The 13382-nt window shown below is 52.5% G+C and overlaps 1 protein-coding gene across 1 annotated transcript in view; it reads left to right on the top strand.

The window, feature by feature from the left end:
* The first annotated feature begins 1156 nt into the window (after positions 1 to 1156).
* LOC119109752 (potassium voltage-gated channel subfamily H member 2) overlaps positions 1157 to 13382 on the top strand; it is an 89646-nt gene continuing 77420 nt past the window's right edge. Inside the window, exons 1-2 of the mRNA XM_037233503.1 lie at positions 1157 to 1188; positions 1460 to 1656. Of these exons, the coding sequence (XP_037089398.1) occupies positions 1157 to 1188; positions 1460 to 1656 (229 nt within the window). The remainder of the gene's footprint in view (positions 1189 to 1459; positions 1657 to 13382) is intronic.

The following is a 13382-nucleotide window of genomic DNA, read 5'->3' on the forward strand; positions in this document are numbered from 1 at the left end:
ATCAGCTTCCCTCAGTCCCTCAGCGAAAGGATGTGACTAAGCCGTTTCGGGATGTCGTGCTCGAGTGTCCTTGATTTAACCAGCCTAGCATGCAGCGAGCTTCTTGTTGCGAACAATCTTCTTGATATAGCCATATTTTTCAACCCCAGATGATCGATGACAGACCTGGTGTCGGTCACCGGTGATGTGACGCCCACTGGGCCTAAACAGCGAATTGGCTTGCTCTCTGTGTGTGTCATCGGGGCTTTACGACGCGCCCAGCTGCTGAGGTTATATGGCATCGCTTGCCTCTCATTCTCACTCTGGCAGGAAGGGCAGGCACCGCGGGAAATCGAACCCTGTGCTGCTGGTTTCCCAGACGCGCAGTGATTAACGCAGACGTGTTAACCACTACACCACCGCCACCCCGCATTGGCTTCCTCTAAGACAATCCCCTAGATATATGTAAACTCCATGAATGCCAGTTTACAGCGCCACAGAGAGCTGGCATCGGGACCATAGGCTCAGCATCGGGCCGCGCTCGAGCCTGACCCACAGCCTGCCCCGGGGAGGGGGGGGGGGGGTCGGTCTGGTCTGCAGGACGCACCGGCCCGTATCCCCTCCTCGCGGCGCTCGCGCGAGGCGCATCGACGGCGGCGCACGTTCGCCGCCCTCCTGAGGCGACAACGCCGGCGGTCAGATAAAGCCAGCCGCAATGAGCGCCGGCTCTGTGGCTTCGGTTTCGTCCGCTCCACATCTGTGGCCTGGTGCAGTGTCGGGCAGAGCTGCCCACGGCGGGGTGAGGCTGAGCGCCGCTCACCGCAGGCCGCTAACTCGGCCCATGTACTTGCTTGTCGGCTCAGGCTGATTGCCTCATTCTCTAAATGACCTGATTCCTAACTCAAATAGATGACCAGTGAATCGCTATGAGCTCGAGTCTTGACCGTGCCTTGTTGGACCACGACCTGTACTATTGGACCGTGATCATGCCACGGCCATGTGCCGTACCCGCAGTGGAGGGAGGCGTGACGATGCGAGGTCATTTGCAACGTTGCACGAAGTGTGAAGGGGTGAAATTCAGAGTCCTGCAGTCGCAGCGAGAGATAAAATCGGGGCCCGTGACAACGTTGTGGGTCAAGAAGCATGACAAATCAAAGTCGGAGTTGGCTATCGCGTAATGACGGCGGATGACGGCGAATCTGAGATTCGGCGAGCGGGCAGTAGGAGGTGTGTGTGGGGGGGGGGGGGACACAGGCTATCGTGCAATGACGGCGCGGTATCTGAATTTCGGCGAGAATCTGATCGGAATTCTCAATCAGAGATTCGGCCAGTGTTTTTTTCCGTTGAGTATCATAAGGTTTACGTTAAATTTCCAGAGACTGAGAGCGGGCGTCCCCTTCCCCACCCCTTACCTCTTTCCAGCTTTCGCATCCACCGTCCCCTGCCGTTTTGAGTTGTTCTTCGTTGTCGGTGTGTCTAGTGTCGGCTCGGGGTCGGAGCAGGTTCTGCCCGGCATCGGCTCGGGGTCGGAGCGGGTTCTGCCCGGCATCGGCTCGGGGTCGGAGCAGGTTCTGCCCGGCATCGGCTCGGGGTTGGAGCAGGTTCTGCCCGGCGTCGGCTCGGGGTCGGAGCAGGTTCTGCCCGGCGTCGCCTCGTGGCCGGAGCAGGTCCTGTCCGGTGCCGGCTCGTGGCCGGAGCCGATCCCGTTCGGTGCCGGCCCGTGGCCGGAGCCGGGTCCTGTCCGGTACGGGCCCGTGGCCGGAGCCGATCCCGTCCGGTACGGGCCCGCGGCCGGAGGCCGGTCCTCCGGTACGGGCCCGTGGCCGGAGCCGGTCCTGTCCGGTACGGGCCCGTTGGCGGAGCCGGTCCTGTCCGGTACGGGCCCGTGGCCGGAGCCGGTCCCGTCCGGTACGGGCCCGTGGCCGGAGCCGGTCCTGTCCGGTACGGGCCCGTGGCCGGAGCCGGTCCTGTCCGGTGCCGGCCCGTGGCCGGAGCCGGTCCTGTCCGGTACGGGCCCGTTACCGGAGCTGATCCCGTCCGGTACGGGCCCGTGGCCGGAGCCGATCCCGTCTGGTACGGGCCCGTGGCCGGAGCCGATCCCGTCTGGTACGGGCCCGTGGCCGGAGCCGGTCCTGTCCGGTACGGGCCCGTGACCGGAGCCGGTCCTGTCCGGTGCCGGCCCGTGGCCGGAGCCGGTCCTGTCCGGTACGGGCCCGTGGCCGGAGCCGGTCCTGTCCGGTACGGGCCCGTGGCCGGAGCCGGTCCTGTCCGGTACGGGCCCGTGGCCGGAGCCGATCCCGTCCGGTACGGGCCCGTGGCCGGAGCCGATCCTGTCCGGTACGGGCCCGTGGCCGGAGACGGTCCTGTCCGGTACGGGCCCGTGGCCGGAGCCGGTCCTGTCCGGTACGGGCCCGTGGCCGGAGCCGGTCCTGTCCGGTGCCGGCCCGTGGCCGGAGCCGGTCCTGTCCGGTACGGGCCCGTGGCCGGAGCCGGTGCCCCTGACAGATTGCTGGCACGGTGGGTTAGCGCTTGTCTGAGATCCGGCCCGCCATGGGGCCGACGCTGAGCGCTCGTCAGGCTGCAGGGTGGGCGGGACAGCGACTGATGCCCGTCCGGATAGGCCGCGACGGCCGAGCACAAGACCGCGCCGTGCCGAACGGCAGTCGACGCCCAGCTGGGCTGGGCAACACTAGCGAGCAACAGCAACAGAGGACGGTAACCGCAGCCGACTTTGGCAATTTACGTAAACCGCGTGGGGTTCAATTACTAATTCACATCTGTCTCTTGAAGAAAAAATGTTCTAAATGTTCTATGTTAGGTCGCTGTTAAGTTCTTATATGATATAATATAGGCAACATGTTTTGATATGTATCTTGTGCAATCACAGTTGTATTAATTATGCATGATTTCCGATAACATGCATGCATGAAAACGTCACATTTTGTCCTGCGGAAAGATACAAGATGTTGAACCAAAAGTCCGTGACATTATTCCGTTTACAGATTAAACAAACTAGGTATTTGGACTAACTGGGTGATGCTCTCACATTGTTTATTTCAAGGTTCAGAACTGAAGGTCATTTAGAGAGCTTCCTGAAACACCCGATATATAATAATGGAACAATTCAGCACTTGCCAGATGCCCCTGTGCGCAAAAGCCGCCATGCGCGGCTGCATGCCTGCCGTCTGTCATGCCACGTGTCAGCGCCATCTATTGCATGTCATGCGAGAATATCGGAGAGATGCACCATGTCTGGGCACGTTCGAAGGTGTCTGGCTAAGCTGGGATAAGACCCGGCGCCGATTTGTTTGCTACCATCTCCATAGCATCACACCGTTTTCTTTATAGACATCATGGTCACGATAGTTTGCCTGCGATGCCCTGAAATCGGCCCAGACAACACCGGTTGTCCGCCAAGCTAGCAACCAGTGAAGCCAGCTGCGGCCTGACCCCTGCACGACAGCATACGTCGTGGACAGCATGAACCACCAGTGTCAGCGACCCTCGCCACCACCAGCTGTATGGAGTGTACAAACCACATGGCGAGATTTCACAGCTGTGCTCATGCCACTTATCATGCGATGTGGGCTCACCCATTAGCGAGTTGACGCCCGGTGGATGGACGCGGGCCTTCCGGGGGCAACATCACTGTCAAGCAGATCAGCACGGGTCGAATGCACGAGTTGGTTGCGAACGTATACACAGATCGGGTTGGATTAGGCCAGGTATTCGTATCAAAACATATCTTAGGTTGGACTGGATTTTAAATTTCCCACCCAGCATGGGTTGGACGGAAAAAAACAATAACACGGTAACAATTGTTAACAGGTCTTTCAAATGTCTAAGTGAGACATTTATTGAGAAAAGAAGCATTTCAGCAAGCAAAAGGCGTGGCATTTTTCATAAATCTGAACATAGGCCGTCCCCCTACGCCATTCTAAAGACGGAGTTCAGAGCGAGAGGACCAGTTCGGCGGCCGCCGGGAAGCGGAACATACGCCGTCCCCCTGCGCCACTCCAAGCCACGCCAAGTCGGAGTTCAGCGCGCGAGGACCAGCTCGGCGGCCGCCGGGGGAACATACGCCGTCCCCCTGCGCCACTCCAAGCCGCGCCAAGTCGGAGTTCAGCGCGCGAGGACCAGCTCGGCGTCTGCCGGAATCGGAACTCTCGATCAAACTTAACACAGAACGGCCTGTAACTCAGCAGTTTGTGAGGCTTTTTAGGTCAGGTTTGTTACGACGTAACATGCGAATCATGCCCCATGAGAACAGTGGCAGCGCGCAACCCGCTCGCCGTGAACAGTGGCAGCGAGCATTTCACTCGCCATGAACAGTGGCAGCCAGCATCCCGATCGCCATGAACAGTGGCAGCCAGCACCCCACCTGCCATGAACAGTGGCAGCTAGCACCCTGCTCGCCGTGAACAGTGGCAGCCAGCATCCCACTCGCCATGAAGAGTGGCAGCCAGCATCCCGCTCGCTGTGATTATCGTCCAGTTATTTCCAACGCATGGTTGAGGTGGCCCTCATCATATGCCTGTCCTTACCGCCCACTATTTTGAGGATGACACGTCAGGCATCGAGCTAAGGACGGATGGCGCTTAGTTTTTAGCCATATGGTTTATAGCCGTATGGTTTACGGTGCGAATATGCGCTGGCGCCCTTCTCTCCCATGTAAGTGTAGCCGAGGGACCAGCTCGTGCTGGTTGTGGCGTCACAGCTGACGGCCGGGATCATGCCCGCCTGACGCTCAGCATCAGCAGGCTGCTGCGGCCTCTCACTCTCACGACGCCGGCAATGGCAGTCTCCGAGCCCGTTCCATAAACAATGTGAAATGAGTTCAGTGTGGCTGTGAATCCGGGGGTTCCAAAGCCAGGCGTCGTCACTGACGTGGCGATATGAATGTCGGGTCATGGCTGCCGGGGGCCTGCGTCATTTCCCTCCCTGAAAGGACACACCGCCGCTGGATGACCGACTCGACGGCACACAAAGCCGGCTTTGTTCCGGCCTCGACCAGCCACGGCCAGCTGACCGGTCGATGAGCGGACGTAACAAGCACTCCGGAAGCGGGGCGGCGCCCTGTCACGTTAAGTGGTCTGTCCTGTTAGGTGGGGAGGGCCCAGAGAGAGCCTGCCTGGTAGGTGGGGACGGCCGAAGATAGCCTGCGATCGCTTGGCTATTGAGCTACCCGCCCGAGCCCAAAATGTGGATGCAAATGCGATTAAGACGGATCGCGCTACCGTGGCGGTTGTTATGTGTTTAGCAGTCTTCGTGCGCCTTTCGTCCGTTGCTTCAACGCTGCAGGCCATCTCTGATGCTGGCGCGCACTCCCATCCAAGAAATGCTTGTGACCTGCCCCACGACCTTTCTAAAGCCAATTACGAACGGATCCAGTGTCTCATAGCGATCAGACGACCATTCCAGCCATCTAGTGTGCAGGATGCGTGATTTGATCTCGTCATTACGTTCAGTCATGAAGGCAAACTCTCGAAATTAGCAATATATGCGATGCATGCGATGCAATTAACTGTTGCGGGAAAAAATCCACGCGCCACTAAAGCTGAGGCGTGGCGATGCCGTTCGGGAAGCTGACGGATCCAGCCATCCCAACAGGCCGCATAATTTCTGCAATTTCTCATTTCCCCCAGAGGACATGTGTAGTTTTCGGTTTTTCACCCTTTGGCATATTGCAAAGAGGACCATGCAAAGACGCAGCATTTCCATGACATATGCCGTCCATTACTTGATGTCTTTTTCTAACCCGCACTGCCTAGTAAATTGAAGGACAGTTGTTACCCAATACATTCATAGTTGACAGCCACGTGAAAATATTCTATCTAGTTCTTGAAACGGCGCCGTGGGTCCTACCAGTTGAATATTCGAGGGATTAGATCCCTTCAACGGCCTCGTGACAGATAACCAGGAAGTTTCCACAGAGAAGCAGACGTGTGATGGCAGCATGATATGAACGCTATTTTGCACACAACAGTTCGCAGCTGGTACTTTCAGCCGAAAGAGCGCGTGCAAACTATGCTACAGTAACAGCACAGCAGGTGCGGATGAAAGAGACATTGCTAGCCTGGAAATCCAATTCCGGCGAAGATTACTTTTCTTGGCGGCTTAGTGTATTTTAACATAATAACTAGCAATCACCACCGCCCTTATTTGAAATATGGAACGACCCCAGTCGGCATGCTGGTCCCAAAGTGCACACTGCTTCAAGGCATGTTTCCTGCGCTCAGGGCGAAACAATCCGTAAAAGCATCACCTATTTATTCCTTTTACTGAACCATCACCCAGTATGTTCCTTTTACGAGTAGGACGATAGTACGCGATGATTTAGCAAGGTTGGTGGGAGGAGCTCGTTTTAGTGGGGGAATCCGGGCATTCTGCATTCTCTGAGGGAAATTGACAAGGGTACCGGCACCCTCGATATACTTTTTCACCCGTGGTTGCTATATAAAACAAAGTTAAAACATGTAAATATTTATATAAATATGCTAGCTATATAATAGCTATAAAAACAAATTCAATATAATAGCTATGTAAAACAGTTACCAGTTTGCAGATAAACCAGCATAAATAGCCTTATTCCTCGGATAAAAAAAAACAGGAGAATGGAGATATAGATGCGTTGATATTTCGGCAACATGCCTTCATCGAAACAGTAGCATAAGTCTATTGTTTCGTCACTCACAAGTCACTTCTGCTATTGCTTCAATAAAGGCATGTTGTCGAAATAGCAGCACAACGTTATCTCCATTGTCGCGGTTTTCTCCGAGGAATAATGCTATTACTACTGCCTTATCCATGAGAATAACGTTCCTCGAATACGCACTTAACATCTTACGTAAAGTGAAGTGTGATACGTTGTTAACACTTTGTGTTAAGCGTGATATTAGATGGCTTCTGATTCGAAATTTTACCGCTCAAATTTCGTAGAATTCTTCATATATGTGCAACGTATCATTAAATGCATGCAATTTGTTCACTGCGGGAAACGAATTCAACCTCATTCAATTTGTTTTTGGGATTTCTTAGGATGTTTTGGCACGCTTTTGGGTGCTGCACGGAAAGGTTTGGTGGCCAGATCTTCCAAACTGTGAAAAAGCTCAGCATCGATATAACAAGCTGCCAACCGCAATTCCCATATGTCATTTTGTGCCAACTTGAACATTCATTTGACAATGACTGGGGCGGGTGCGGACCCCCTTGGTTTTCGAAAGTATGTCACGAACTGTTCGGTGCATTCCTACGCAATTTTGATTAGCTGTGTTTTGAACGTTTGTTACCCCTGAACTGCAAATTTCAGTATCTTTCCATCTGTTGGCCTATAACGTTTTTCTGAGATGTCTGTGTGGTTGACATGAGAGTTGACTGTTCATAACGCAATCCGCGCTCCATGCGCAGTAGATATTCATCTCCCGCATTTCGTAGGATTTAAAGTTGTATTTCAAACAGAAGCAACGACCGCTGCCTGTGGACGGTGTGAACTTTCTTCTAGACCAAGATTTCATCGGGCTAAATCACGATGTTCATGGTGAATAAAGCAGAACATGAAATTAGCCCTCTCATAATAAGCCGAAGACTGATTGGGCTCAGTTTAAAGTGAACATGGAATGAGCCCACGAAGCCGCCACATTCGGGACTATAATGGCTAAAAGGCATCAGTGGTGATGTAAGAATCATTCTAACTCGAGTTCGCGTCTAGGCGGGCGTTGAAAACCGTGCAAAGTAATGCAATTCGACATCTTAGGATGTACCGATATCAGCATTGTGCCTGACTGTTATGTTCCTATATCACCCATAACGGCAGCCCCATATCATATGCGGGCTGCCGTTACTGAATTTTCGCAATGGCGCATCGGGTGCGAAATCGGCCGTGTCGCCGCGCCCACCCTCTTTCCTCCACCCTATGCTACAAGAGGCGGTGAAAGCCGCTCTTGCCATCTTTCGTAGCTACTCAGGACACCTTCTATCGCACGGTGGTTGTGGAAGAACTCAGCCTCCGCTAGAATGTCGATTTCACGTCGAGCTTGACCGCGGGCTGTACCTCTGAAGTGTCGCGGCCACTTCCGTTACGGTGACCGTGACGTGCGCGTCCTCCGTGGCTGTTTGCCGCTGTGGGTGGCTGGACCTCGATCGCGCTCCGTAACATCGAGTGACGTGACGGCCGTGACGCTGTGAGCCGGGGGCACGCGTCTGGCCCGCCAGAGAGCTGTGCTCACGCCCGTGACGGCGCAGATGTTGGCACTGTCCGCCCGGACAGCAGCGAGAGCCGGCCACCGCTCCGACGCGCGGAGCTGTTTGTTTTCGTTCCGGGCGGCCCACGCCGGCGCCAGCTCTCGTCAGGGACCGCGCGGGACGCCACGCGGCCGGTGACGTCACAGACTCATTCCCGGCCGCTATCCTCTTTCTGGGGGATCAAATTATCGGTGTGGGCAATGGTCGTTGGGGTTTTTAAGGTAGATCAAAATACCGACTGTTATCAGGTGGCTGTGTTGAGCCGCGTCGCCGACTGGCGCACCACTCCCGTATTGTGTTGCCGTTTGTTGACGGCCACGTTCGACGCTAATATGGTTTGAAATCGTCGGGTTGGAGGTCGGAACACCATACACAAGATTTCGTTAGAGTAGTTTCGACACCCACCGCGTCGATACCTCGCTATGGAAGATATTGATGAATAATAGAAGCGCTCTTATTGCATTGGCTGCGCGAAGACGTGCCAGGGTACGGCTGCTACGAGTAGCTGCTGCCATGCACTGGTCACGAACAGCCCACGCAAATAACCAACACCAGTCAAACGCTGTCGTCTCAGGTTCATATTCGTGCATTTGGACGGGTGCCAGCACTATCAGGGTACCGTACGTTTCCTAGCAACGTCTGCATCTCAAGACTGCCGGCCTACAACCTCACCTGCGTTAGATAAGGACAACGAATGTCATGTTAATATTTCGGACACAAATGAACCATTTTAGCCGCTTCAGGAAGTGCTGATAAATCGTTTCTTTGAACTTTTACAATTAGAATAGGCACACATTTCCTTATAAAATCATCTTGCAATAGGGCCATGTGCTCACGACATGCGCCGAGCGGTAACGCTAATGCGCCGAGCGGCAACGCTACTTCAGTTCGAGGCGAGTGTCAGTTGCAGAAATAAAAGACACTACGCTTGCAAAGAGCGATGAGCAGCTTGGCAGCCATACTACGGATAAAGCGTTAGGTCTAAGACAGCCTGCTTTTTTGCCAAGCTCAGCTCGGGGACATCATGGCAGAGTGTTTGTGTTTGGCCTGATAAGGTGCGTCATTTCATTTAGGCATTTGACGGCAGTACCTCTCGATATATTATACTCGCCATGCAACATGTTTTACCCTATTCACCCTGTTGTTCTCACCATATAACCAGCATTGTACTCTCCTGTGCAACGATAGATTGTACTTAATGCTAAATGACGACGGCATTGGTGTCCGTGTCTGGATCGGCGAGATACCTGCCGAGGTTCCGCTGGCATCTTGACACCAAATCTTGAAACTTGATAGACGTCGAAGCTGCGAGATGTGTCGATTACATCATGTTAGCAATGAGTACAATATGGTGTAGATAATGCGAGCTAAACAAAGCGAATTTTTGTCCGCTGCTTGCATGAAAATGCAATGGATTGATAGTTATAGGAACGGTGGAAGACTACAGCGTTGCTAAATTATGAAGTGTCTGCTTCATATGGCAGAGTGCTTATCTGGTCTTTTTGCACAGAAAGCTGCACATAAAGGACACAGAACATAGCCGTACAGGGTACATTGTGCTAGGGGCTCAACAAAGTTAAACTTATTTGAGAGTGGATAGTTTGAGCTAATACTGATTCTGATGGACCAAATATTGCTGTTAATGGTTTTTAACCGTCAGACATGACTATTGAAGGAAATCAGTTTTAATTTAAAAACTGGAATTTCATGCTCCATTCAATGTTTCCTTCTACGGAACTCTGTATGGTGCTATGCATCAAATTTCATGAATGCTGGACCTTTATACATCATGCGTTGCTAAAAACATTTAAATTAATTTGCACTCATTTTCGTAACATTCTGTTGGCAATCACATATTCTGTTCATGTAAACAATGACAGCTTGAATGCGTTAAATGGAAAATCCGTCATGTGAATCGACTTCAGCCCACAATCTGTGCGGGGACATCATGCAGATATCGAGGCCGTGCGGAGCTCTAGAGTTTTCAGATATAGAGAACCGGCCGCGACCCGTTCGTGACCCAGCCCGTGGCCGTGGGGCCTCACCGACCCGTGGCCAACACCGATATGCACAGCGTTCGTGACGCGCAGTGTCCACCCGTCAATCATGACTCGCCCAAATGACAAGCGTCAAGTCTCCGAGGCACCATCAAATGCACATTAAGAGTTGATTGGAGCACTCCGAGCTGACGAGGACTGTAGCCCTGCCCGATGGCTGTCGGACGACCTCGAGAGCACCACCCCTGGGACGGTGGGTGCGCCGGCCGCCGCGCGAGCGTGCGCTGTTGGCGGGGCCGACGCGTCCCGCTGTGCGGGCCGGCCCCAGCCCACCGCCCGGGGCGACGGGGTCGCGGCGCTGGCTGAGCGCGGGTCAGGCGCCACGTCACTGGTATTCCCGCGCTGTTCCCGGGGGCAATCGTGCACCAGCGACTGCCGCCGGCAGGCTCGGTCGGCAAAGCGGGTCGATATGCTATGTTTAGTGGGCGTCTGTGGCCGCGACAGGCTGAAGCTCGCGCCGGCGGCTCTGGACGGCCTCGGAGCGGTCGATGCGGTCGGCACGTGCTGTGCTTGTGAGCCATTGCCCAGCCTGGAAGCGGCGCGTCATAATACGCCGAACTGGGTCGGCCGTGGCGACGCTTAGTAGGACTGCCATGCGGCCTTAAACGGGTTGTGCGGTCTCCTTCCTGGAATGAAGTGCAGAATGTATTTATTTCCGCTGCAAATAAGCCATAGCACTATGAGATCTTCACGATTGTCCAGAAAATCCGCTAGCCTGGTAATTATGTTGGCGTTGGAATATAGCAGTTTCCGGTTGTTTTGTAAGAAAATCGTACTTGATCTCGATTATCGTCCTGTACTACAATACGAAACACTTGATTTCATCAACACTTTAAGAGCAAATTACGTAGTCTTCGTACACAACAGCTGAATCCTATACAAGCACATCTTCACAACACGACAGTGATTTGCTGTTATCTTTGCTCATTTGATGTTAATAATTAGCTATTTGTTATGACATTTTAGAGATGGATGGCGCTGCGTCTGCTGGTACTGAAACAATTATCCGGCGGTGTCGCTGCTCATTTTTTATTTGTATACTGTTGGAACTATTTCTAGAAAGGAAAAGTTTCCATTGGACATCAGGGCGTACCTCGGTCAAGCCAGGCGTTTGGCTGAAGTTACATCTCATCTGAATCTGCTAATGTCGGGCCCCCTGAGTCGGCATTAACTGCACTCCCGCAACTCAATCTGCTCGCCTCTGGCTCAACCCCCCGTGTCTTGAAGCTCTTTTTTTGCGTGCCAACGCGGCACGCGCCTCACGACTCAAAGAACATGAAAATAGCCTACACGTAAAGTCGGAATGCTTTTCGTGGAAGTGGTCGTCTTTCTAGTCAATGTCAATCTGTCGGACTGAAGGGCGCAGAGCTTGAACGAAACGGCTGCTGTCGGATTGGCTCAAATCACCCAATTTCCGATGACGAGTCTACCCAGTTATGTAGCGTGTCTGTCATTTATGCAAAGGCGTCTGGTGGCTTCCCGCAGGGGTGAGAAAAGGGCCTTTGCTGCAACCGACGAAATTTGGAGCCGTCTGAATTGCCACCCGGAGCCAAATCTTTCAGAAACCGTTGCGATATAACTCTTATTATGATAAATCACAAAACGAAGAAAATGTAATGTTATGTTGCATAACCATCAAGCGTTTTTGTTTCGGGAGTTCATTTGCGCTTAGGTATCATTTCCTGGTCATCAAACACTGAATGACGGTTAAAACTAAGCCAATAATATTATCAGACAAAGGCATACTTAACATAACCAGCTTAGAGGCAAGCATGGTTTCCTATTCAGTTAGGGGGAAGGGACTGTGCCTCTTAACCATGGATGTAGTTCCCTATTTTTTATAAACGTTTTTTACATTAGGTTTTACTTGTCACCATTTTTAGGGTTCAAACCCCCCAAACTTATTCCGAAAAACCACGCCCCTGCTCCCAACTCTGAAAGGAAAGTGAATCAAGTCTGCGGAGAAAACTGTTGTAAGCACATTTCAGAGGGAGGCTTAGCCATTTTGTTTCTTGTTCCCGGCCCACCCCGTCCCTTCACACTACGTATTTTGCAAAACTGAATCCCTGTAGCCCCACATTCACAGATACATGGTTCTGCAAGCACCTGAGAACAATATAAGTCTTGGTTTTGTGACGTCATCGTACAATCAACTGGAAGTGTAGGCGATCTTCACTATTTTCGCCTAATCATGACCCGTGCAGAACTCACACGTTCGTACATGATACCAATTATTCAGAGCAAAGCGCATGCAATATTGGTATCAACAGACGTACACGACATTTTTGAACACCTCTAGCACCTTCATTTAGATTTCCATGCAATATGATGACAATAACAAGGGTTCTATCTCACACCTGTCCACCAATCAGCAACCTAAGTCTGAGGTGTAACGGGCAATGTGAGAGGCCTACATCAGTGATTTTGTGGTGATTTGGCTTTTAAGGGCGCATCGGCATCGGGGCCATTTTGCTATGACTTTGCCAACATCAGTGATGTCCAGCCTCTTGCCTCAAAGCCACCGTTCCTCACCACGGCAGGGAAGCCTGGATGAATCCTTGACATGTGTCGATCCAACGTCCTCCGTTTACCTCTGAAGCTACAGCTCAGGTATCCTCAAACAACAATCCTAGATCAGCGGGATTTTAACGTTATTGCATTAAAGAGCTGACGATTAGCTCCGTTCTTCTAGCCAGTCAGCTTCTCCAAAACACGAACACAACCAACATCAGCCCACATCCTTCCGCTGAGCCCAGTTCATTACCGCGTTGCGAACATTCGAGCCCGCGTGTCCCAAATGACACGACGCTCTAAAGCTTTGCCTGGCAAATGGATCACGTACGTCGCACGATGCTGTGGCCAGCCACGGTCCTTACGACTAGTAATAAACCTAATTGTTTGGCATTTTATGCTGTTTAGTATGTGAAATGAATCTTGGCTGAAAAAATCTGTAAAATGCACTGGTCTGAGGGGTATGGAAAAATCGCTGTATCACCACTGATCTGTAACGTCAGCACTGATATAGTAAAGTTTGTAGCACATTTCTGGCACCTGCTAAAACATTCTGATTAAAGCTACCATGACTGGCAGCATCTTATGTCTCAA

Source organism: Pollicipes pollicipes, unplaced genomic scaffold, assembly GCF_011947565.3.
Source record: "Pollicipes pollicipes isolate AB1234 unplaced genomic scaffold, Ppol_2.1 Scaffold_7231;HRSCAF=8579_pilon_pilon_pilon, whole genome shotgun sequence".
NCBI lineage: Eukaryota > Metazoa > Arthropoda > Thecostraca > Pollicipedomorpha > Pollicipedidae > Pollicipes > Pollicipes pollicipes.